This window comes from Nicotiana tabacum, chromosome 5 (genome assembly GCF_000715075.1).
Source record: "Nicotiana tabacum cultivar K326 chromosome 5, ASM71507v2, whole genome shotgun sequence".
Classification (NCBI taxonomy): domain Eukaryota; kingdom Viridiplantae; phylum Streptophyta; class Magnoliopsida; order Solanales; family Solanaceae; genus Nicotiana; species Nicotiana tabacum.
This window is the reverse complement of record NC_134084.1, coordinates 7124705-7134695: the sequence shown is the minus strand read 5'-3', so window position 1 is coordinate 7134695 and position 9991 is coordinate 7124705. Positions and strand designations below refer to the sequence as shown.

At 36.0% G+C, this 9991-nt stretch overlaps 1 protein-coding gene across 1 annotated transcript; it reads left to right on the top strand.

Moving 5' to 3' along the window:
* The first annotated feature begins 1347 nt into the window (after nt 1-1347).
* Nucleotides 1348-6118, top strand: LOC107813561 (beta-amylase 3, chloroplastic). The gene is made up of 4 exons (XM_016638844.2): nt 1348-1969; nt 2918-3128; nt 3960-4070; nt 4780-6118. The coding sequence occupies exons 1-4, from the start codon at nt 1434-1436 to the stop codon at nt 5566-5568; spliced, it is 1647 nt and encodes a 548-aa protein (XP_016494330.1). The 5' UTR covers nt 1348-1433; the 3' UTR covers nt 5569-6118.
* The last annotated feature ends 3873 nt before the right edge of the window (nt 6119-9991 follow it).

Below are 9991 nucleotides of genomic sequence, written 5' to 3'. Positions count from 1 at the left end.
GACGATAACTCAAGGCATATGCAAACCCACAGCCCCAATCCTAACATTTATTTTCACCCAAGTAAACACCGAGATAAGGGGTGCAGTTGATGGGACTGCTCTTCCCTTAACGAAAGTCTCGGATTCAAGCCCTGAGTATGAAAAATTCTTGGTAGGGAGCGTTTCTCCCCGAATGGGGCCCTACGCGGCGCGAATTCAAATATATAGTCAGGTTCCAATGCGAGTATCGGATACCGGGTGAGAAATAAAAAAAAAGGAAATGGTAAAAGCTGTTTTTCTAGCATAATCCTACCTTATTTATTCATTATAATTATTTTTTTGATCTTACTATATTTATTCATTATAATTATTTTTTTGCATGTATATATATACTTTAAGCCTAAAAAATTAAATTCCATAAAGGTTAGACTCATAAAAACCCGTCCTAAATCCTGTATTTGTTTTTCTAACAGAGTGTAATTTGTATGCACCACAATCAGCTGCTAAATTAGAGGTGACTCAGACAACACAAGCAAACCTCATCTTTTTATAAAAATATCAGAAATAAAACAAGACTTACCATAAGATATTCTCAAGAATTAAGAGGTTGTAAAAATTGATACAGTACCTCTTTATAATATCATCCTTATATAAACAATACTTCTTTATTAAAGCTAAATTTTTTTGGAACCAAATCTCATGTTCTATTATAATATATGTTTTATATAACAACAATTCGCTATAACATCCAAAAATATTCAGAACAAGCGAAGTTGTTATAGAGAGATTTGACTGTATCTGAATTCCACTGACACAACTAATTTAAATTCTTATCGAAGAGCCATTGACGGGATAAAACGTTTCCTACCAAAAGCTTCTCAATTTCGACAACCAAATTTGAGACTTTTGACTAAAAGGTGAATGGATCCCAACAATTCCACCACACTTCCGTTCAAAAAAAATTGCAAAATTATGATACTTTTTGGGATGGTCTTTAACTTTGGCCCTGCTGGTTTCCATGAGCAAAATTTCATGATCAAAAGTTAAAAGTGTTGGTCACGAGGCAAGCGAAGGGTAACACTTGTTATTGTATGGTTGGATTTTAGTGGTACAATCCGCAATTCACGCAAATAAAGAAACAAGAATTGTCCTCCTTTTTTTTTTAATATCACATCATATTGCATTTTTCTTGACTTGGTTAAAATCCAGGACTATAAAGAAATATAAAATTGTTTTTTTATATGTCATTCATCAAGTTGAGTACAAACCTCCAAAAGGAATGCTGACCTGTTTTGAACTTTTACACTTTTTTTCCTTAATTTCTTAAATAAAAACTCTCAAAATCCCTCTTCCATATACCAATATTGCATCCCCTTTATAAATAAACATCCAAAAGCTTCACCAATTCCTACATCTTCTATTTTCAAAAAAATACACACACACACACACACAAAATGTCTTTAACACTTCATTCTTCAACTTCTTTTATCAATAAAAAAGAAACAAAAAATTCAAGACATCATGATGATATCTCAAACATGACTTGCTTTGCTCAAATCAAGCCATCATTCCATCTCAAAGCAAAGAATTCCAAAGAAATTCAATTCTTTGCTCCTAATATGGAAGGAAGAAATATAAACAATGAAGAAGAAGGAGAGAAACTTCATGTACTAACAACTAGTACTCATAGCAATAATAGTAGTACCACAAAGGTACCAGTTTTTGTGATGTTACCACTTGATACTATAAATATTGGAGGGAACTTGAACAAGCCGAGAGCGATGAATGCTAGTTTAATGGCATTAAAAAGTGCTGGAGTTGAAGGAGTAATGGTGGATTGTTGGTGGGGTTTAGTTGAAAAAGATGGACCTTTGAAATATAATTGGGATGGATATTATGAACTTGTAAAAATGGTTCAAGAACATGGTTTGAAGCTTCAAGTTGTCATGTCTTTTCATCAATGTGGTGGCAATGTTGGAGACTCTTGCAGGTATTATTATAAGGCTCCTTTAACCATTTTTGTTTTATGCTTGAAATAAAAGACAGTTCAGTGTGAAGTATCTCGCGATTATGCAAGGTCCGGGGAGGGCCGCACCTTAAAGGGTGTGATGTAGGCAGCCTGCTCTGATTCCACGGCTCGAACTTGTGACTTATGCTTGAAACCTATGTTACTCAAACTCTTCAAAAATATTGTTGGGTGCGTGGGATCCTCCAAATTTAGTGCATTTTTGGAGGATCCAACACGGGTACAACAACACTTTTAAAGAATCTGAGCAACATAGCTTGAAACAATATATTATTATTTCCCTATCTATCTCTCTTTTTACCATGATTCAAAGCGGATTCAATCATGAGTTTGCAAGTTCGGTAGAACTTAATATTTCGAAATTGAATGTTATATATGTGTGTTGAAAACAAATATACATAGAGGTAGCTAGATATATATTTCATAACCTATTTTCTCTACTCAGAACCCACAATCTCTAAATTCTGAATCGGCCAACTACCAACATCTATTTCCGGTAGGCACCAATAAGCTGCAATATTATAAGAAAAATTTCATTCTATAAATGAACACATCTATTAGATCTTTTTTTTTTTCAATGTATCAATCTTCTGCTTTGAAATTGTTGATAGAATTATATATATGGCCAAAAACATATCCTACACTATTGCAACAGCATCCAAAATCTCAAGATTTAACCTTTTATATAATCTTCTCTAATTATTCAAAGCAGGTAGGGTAAGACTGCGTATAATAGACATAAGTGGTTCAGCCCCTTCCCCGGACCCCACGCATAGCGGGAACTTGCTGCACTAGGCTGTTTTTTTTTTCTTTTATGATTAAGTAGGAGGAGGATTAGTTTCTTTTTCACCATTCAGACTTGAGACAAACCAATATTTATATATCTAAAATATTTCTAATTGATTTTTGCAGTATCCCTCTACCTCCATGGGTACTTGAAGAAATCAGCAAAAATCCTGATCTTGTTTACACAGACAGATCAGGCAGGAGAAATCCTGAGTACATTTCCTTAGGTTGTGATTTATTACCTGTAATCAGAGGAAGAACACCAATTCAAGTATACACTGAATTTATGAGAAGTTTCAGAGAAAGATTCAAGAATTATTTGGGAGATGTTATAGTGGTAAGTCTTTTAACTCTTCTATGTCACATATCTAATGTCAGTATATTGACAAAGCGTTTAAGTTCTATGCATTGATCGTGTAAAAACAAAATTACAATCAGATATCTCAAAAGGTAATTGCACGTCCTTCCATATAATAAATATTGATTGGCCGAATAGTATAACGGTATGGGTAAATTTAGCCGGATAGTATAATGGAGTTTAAATATAAACAATATCCGAAAATAGAAGGATATACTTGACCCGTGTTCCCATAATAACCTATTGTAGTTCGGTGCACTAAGCTCCTGCTATACATAAGGTCTGGGAAGGGCTACACCACAAGGGTCTATTGTATACAGTCTTAAGGGCAGCTCAGTGAACTAAGCTCCCGCTATGCGCGAGGTCCGGGGAAGGGCCGAACCATAAGAGTTTATTGTATGCAGCCTTACCCTGTATTTCTATAAGAGGCTGTTTCCACAGCTCGAACCCGTGACCTCCTAGTCACATGACAACAACTTTACCTGTTACGCCGAAGCTCCCTTTCAACTTGTTGAATTACACTATAATGCGAAAATTCTTTATATTATCAATTGATATAACTGTTTTCACGGCTCGAACATGTGACATCCTAGTCACATAACAGGAACTTTATCGGTGAAAGATCAAGATCAATGAATTACTTTATGTCAATCTCATATGATCCACTAAACTTGTTGGTTTAAACAAATCCAAATGATGGACCACTAAAATTTAGAGCTATATTTAGAAAGTCACAAATAGGGACCACAATATTCCAAGCTAAAACAAAAGAGAAACTTCTGAAATTCAAATTCTCTTTTTCTTCTACAGGAAATACAAGTGGGAATGGGTCCTTGTGGGGAACTGAGATATCCATCTTATCCAGAAAGCAATGGTACTTGGAGATTTCCTGGAATTGGAGAATTTCAGTGCTATGACAAGGTAACCTTTTTTCACATATGTTGTTTAAAATATTAATGTATTTACTTGCATGAGAGATCCAAGATCACATGTACTAAGCTCCCGCTATGTGCGAAGTCTGCGGAAGGGTCGGACCACAAAGGTCTATTGTACGTAGTCTTACCCTGCATTTATGCAAGAGGTATTTCCACGGCTCGAACCCGCGACCTCGTGGTCACATATCAGCAACTTTACCAGTTATGCCAAGGCTCCCTTTCAGTACCTAGAAACAATGGCGGAGCAAAAAATTCCTGCGCGAAGTAGTACAATTCTTTTGCGTGGTAGAGAGTTGTAGAAGACTCTTTGTTAATAAAGTCACTGCTTAACAAAGTGGTCTTTGATATCCGTCTGGCCGTCTTACTAAGGAGTTATGTATCGGAGTTTACCTGTTTTCCCTTATGATAATGAGGGCAGCTCGAACTAACGACGGGATTCAAAAAAGTGCAAGAATGTACTACCTACCTAAAGATATTTTTGAGCCGCCTTTGCCGCTACAATAAAAGTTTTTCTTATGTCAGAGCGATTCAACAATTTATATATATATATAAATTATTTCACCTTGTTTGTATGATATGATTTTCTAACGAAAGGGATTCAATTGAACCTTCGGTTCATGCATCTTAGCCCCTATATAGAAATTTACACAGAATGAAACAAACTAACTAACCTTTTTCTTTGTTGAAATCAACAGTACATGAAAGCTTCACTAGCAGCAGCTGCAGAAGCAAAGGGAAAGAATGACTGGGGCCGGGGCGGGCCCCACGATTCGGGACAATACAATCAGTTTCCAGAGGACACTGGATTTTTCAAAAGGGATGGAACATGGAACAATGAATATGGACAGTTTTTCCTAGAATGGTATTCAGGGAAATTATTGGAACACGGCGATAGAATCCTAGGATCAGCAGAAGGTATATTTAGAGGAACTGGAGCTAAATTATCAGGAAAAGTAGCTGGAATTCATTGGCATTATAACACAAGATCACATGCAGCAGAATTAACAGCAGGATACTATAATACAAGGCATAGAGATGGTTATCTACCTATAGCACGTATGTTCGCGAAACATGGTGTCGTGTTTAACTTTACGTGTATGGAAATGAGAGATGGCGAACAGCCACAGAGTGCAAATTGCTCGCCAGAAGGTTTGGTTCGACAAGTGAAAAAGGCGACTCAAATTGCTGGAATTGAACTAGCCGGAGAAAACGCGCTGGAAAGGTATGATGGAGGAGGATATGCACAAGTTTTGGCAACAAGTAAATCAGAGTCTGGAAATGGATTGAGTGCATTTACTTACTTGAGATTGAACAAACGGTTATTCGAACCAGAGAATTGGCGAAATCTCGTTGAATTTGTGAAGAACATGTCTGAAGGAGGTAAAACAAGACTTCCAGAATGTGACACAAGCAGGACAGACCTATATGTTGGATTTGTCAAAGAGAGTCATGCCAAAAAAACTGCAGACGCTGTAGTTGTGTAAAGATACTCGCTCGCGCCAGGGCTTTGGTTCAGTGGTAAGAGCAAAACGCTTGATGTTTGGATTAGGCACACATCACGAGTTTGAACTTTGCCAAGGACAAAAGCCTGAAATTTAAGTGGAAAAAGGTAGAGGGGTGGGCTGATTATCCACCGAATATCCAACCCTACGCCAGCTGGCCTTCGTAGATCTCTCGATTACAAAAAGAAAAAGAAAAGAAAGAGATATTCATCTAAATACATGTAAGATGGTCACAACATTGTAGTATAGCAGATAAAAGAGGGCATAAAAAGTAAAAACTAGTACAGTCCCTAGCCCTTTAAAGTCTGAAAATTATTTTCTATTACTGCAACTATATAAGAAAATAAAGAGAAGCTTAGTATGTCAATATTGCAAACCGTATTAGGGATTTGTTTGAGTTTATTTCTACTTGTCATTAGGATGATGATATACAGATATATAAGTCTTCAATCGTACTAGGACTTATATGATGAGTATATTCTTTTCTTTGTACAAAAATAATAAATTTTGAATTTCCACATTTAATATTGAATTGAAAAGCTCCTAATATTATGCCTGAGCTGTTCCAATAGTAGTATATCTGTATATGTTAATCCATGTTCACATCCTAATTATATTCATCATATACCTTATTATCTCAGCTATAACGAAATATATCAGATAATAAAGAGGTATATAACGAAAAAAAAGAAAAAAAGCAGGTGGAAAATGTTTTCACAGGTACAAAGATAAATAAGTAGAAACACAAATAAGGTTTTGCTCATCCAAAAATTTGAAAAATGGCAATTTAAACTCTCAAGATTCTTCCGTTTTGTCTCTATTGTAGAAAAGGAATAACTGCTAATGTCACTGTACCTTTTCTCTCTTTGTCTGAGCTTTGAATGGCAGAGTTAACGGTTCCTGTGTTGGTAGGAGGTAACTGATTTTCAACGCAAACAGTCGAGGTATACGTAAGCTGATACAAATACTAATGTAAAGAAAAAAAAAAGGAATGCCATCAAACCTTACAAGACAAATCTAAATCATCTACAATGAAAATATCCTATTCAAATATCAAAACTGAAATCTTGGGTATTCAAGAGACAACGCCATATGTTATTTGGTGATATCTCTAATCATAATTGAACACCTTCCTTCTCAATTTAGAACATGACTATATAGACTTCTATCTTGATAGAAAATGAAGGTAAATTCTCGAGAGAAAAACATGAATTTTAGGTTGTTACCATGATCTCAAAGAACCTTCAACCAAAGTCAAAATACCCTTCTTAACTTGTTGCGACTGAAGCTCAATCTGCAATGAATTGGAAGCTTTCAGATGTTTCTGCTATCAAAGTATAGATTTTGTCACTAATACTGTATAAATACTGACACAATGAAATTATTAACCTAGAAAAATGTTTTTTATGTGTGGTTTGATGCTTAATGAAAGTACAATGAACTCTAGAAATTTGGATTCAAATCTCATTAGAGAAGGAAAAAGTTGCATATGTGATTTTTTCGTACGCAGGGCCGGATCTAGGATTTCTAGTACATGGATTCACTATTTAAAAAAAAAAAAAAATCTATCAACTAAGAATTGATCCCTATACCTCTTAGTAAATAACTCAATTTCCAACCAAATGCACCATTCAACCTTCTAAGTTCCAATAGCTAATATTATACCAATTTTAGAAAATATATACAGTAAATAACTAATTTTACGGAAAGACCATGTGTTTATTTATCCCATAATTACACCTATAAATTCACCCCTTTTCATATGTGTAAAATTGGTGATTACAACTATCCAATATTTGCGCTAGTGTGATATGACAAATGTCATGTTGATTGAAATAATGGGACTTTTTGGAGCGATCTTATCGGAATGTTATCAAAATTTGTGTATTTAAGAAATGACCCCAGACCTGCACAAGTTCTTCAGGGGTTTCTTCACCGAATTAAATTGCTCATCGAAATCTTCCGATTTGTCATATTTTTGCTCTTCAAGATTTCTCTACTAATTCGGTAGAGTTGATATTATCATTATTCTACCTATCTGTTAACTTGTTCATTGAAGTCTACCGGATTGTCATACTCGTGCTCTTCAACAATTTCTCTACTGGGTCGGAAGAGCTGATGCTATATTTTGTCTATCTATGTTAAGTTGTTCATCAAATTATACCGGATTGACATATTTTTTTGGATTGTTTTAACAAAGTGTTTCTTTGAATTTGCAACTTCAATTTCGATAAGCCCATCCCAAATCTCCTCCAAATCATCTCACAGTCGAAACAAAGCTTCCAAATACCAACACAAACAATCATCAATCACCAATTTAGTCGAATAACATAAAATAAAAAAGACTCATTTTGTCTTCTTAACACTTTTTAAGGTCCAACAATTGAGTTTTGAGATTTTTATAGTAAATCACCAAAAATATGTGTTTGAACTAAAAGTTTAAGCACAAATTATCAATATTTAAATCGATTATTAACTTTTATTTTCAACTATCAAATAAGAATTTCAAGCTTTAAAATTAAGGAACTAGGTGTTCAAGTGGGGAAAAAGGGGACATTTTGTTAAGACCACAAAAAATAGAGACGTTCCGCCAAGATCAACCCCTTTGGGATACTCCGTGCTAGTTCTTGCAAATGTCAGTGGATTAATTCGGGTATTTTATGATGATGTCCATCTCATTGAAGAAGTATTAGGCATGTGCCTAATAAGAGTTTTCTTTGGTTTGGTAGACAACCTTGTTGACTTGGTTTGGTTGGTAGCCAACCTTGTTGAATTTCTTTGGTTTGGTAGCCAACTTTGTTGAATTGTGAAAAATGTGTGTAAATTGTCAAATATTGTAGGCTTTAGAGGGTGAAGCTTTGGCTATAAAAGGAGAGCTTCAACTCTCATTTCTTCACACCAACAAAGAGAGAAAGAAAGAGTGAGGTTTCACAGACAAGGTATAAGAAAATAGTCTGTGAGGAAAATAGAGAGTGAGCGATATTGTAGTGAGGTGGGAATATCAAAAGAGGGTTATTTCTTTTGAGTGTTGTAGTGGTCTTTGGAGTATTTACCTCCGACCTACAAAGTGTAAAATTCCTTACTATAGTGATATCAGTTGCTCCTCTCGGGGTCGTGGTTTTTTTCCCCTTATTCAGAAGGGTTTTCCACGTAAAAATCTTGGTGTCATTGTTACTCTTTTATTCTTGTTAATTACCGTATCTCGGTGCTACATTATTATTCCGCTTTATTACCGTGAATATTATTTTGGTAAGGGGTTTATTCCCAACAACTGGTATCAGAGCACAGGTTCTGCTCGTTCACTGAAATACTATTCACTGTCGGTAGTACTATACTTGGTGAAAAATAAAAATGTCCGGAGTAAAGTACGAGGTAGCAAAATTCAATGGAGATAACGGTTTCTCAACATGGCAAAGAAGGATGAGAGATCTGCTCATCCAACAAGGATTACACAAGGTTCTAGATGTTGATTCCAAAAAGCCTGATACCATGAAAGCTGAGGATTGGGCTGACTTGGATGAAAGAGCTGCTAGTGCAATCAGGTTGCACTTATCAGATGATGTGGTAAATAACATCATTGATGAAGACACTGCACGTGGAATTTGGACAAGGTTGGAAAGCCTATACATGTCCAAAACGCTGACAAATAAATTGTACCTGAAGAAGCAGTTATACGCCCTACACATGAGTGAAGGTACGAATTTTTTGTCACATTTAAATGTGTTTAACGGACTAATCACACAGCTTGCCAACCTCAGAGTGAAAATCGAGGAAGAAGATAAAGCCATCTTGCTATTGAACTCGTTGCCATCTTCGTACGATAATTTGGCAACAACCATCCTGCACGGTAAGACTACTATTGAGTTGAAAGATGTCACATCGGCTCTTCTACTCAATGAGAAGATGAGAAAGAAGCCTGAAAATCAAGGACAGGCTCTCATCACAGAAGGTAGAGGCAGGAGTTATCAAAGGAGTTCGAACAACTATGGTAGATCCGGAGCTCGTGGGAAGTCAAAGAACCGATCCAAATCAAGAGTCAGAAATTGCTACAACTGTAATCAACCAGGTCACTTCAAAAGAGATTGCCCAAATCCAAGGAAGGGCAAAGGTGAAACCAGTGGCCAGAAGAATGACGACAACACAGCCGCCATGGTGCAAAATAATGATAATGTTGTCCTCTTTATAAATGAGGAAGAGGAATGCATGCACCTGTCAGGTCCAGAGTCGGAATGGGTGGTTGACACAGCGGCATCTCACCATGCCACACCGGTAAGAGATCTTTTTTGCAGATATGTAGCAGGTGATTTCGGCACAGTGAAAATGGGTAACACAAGTTACTCAAAGATTGCGGGGATTGGTGACATTTGTATCAAGACAAATGTCGGATGCACATTGGTTCTAAAGG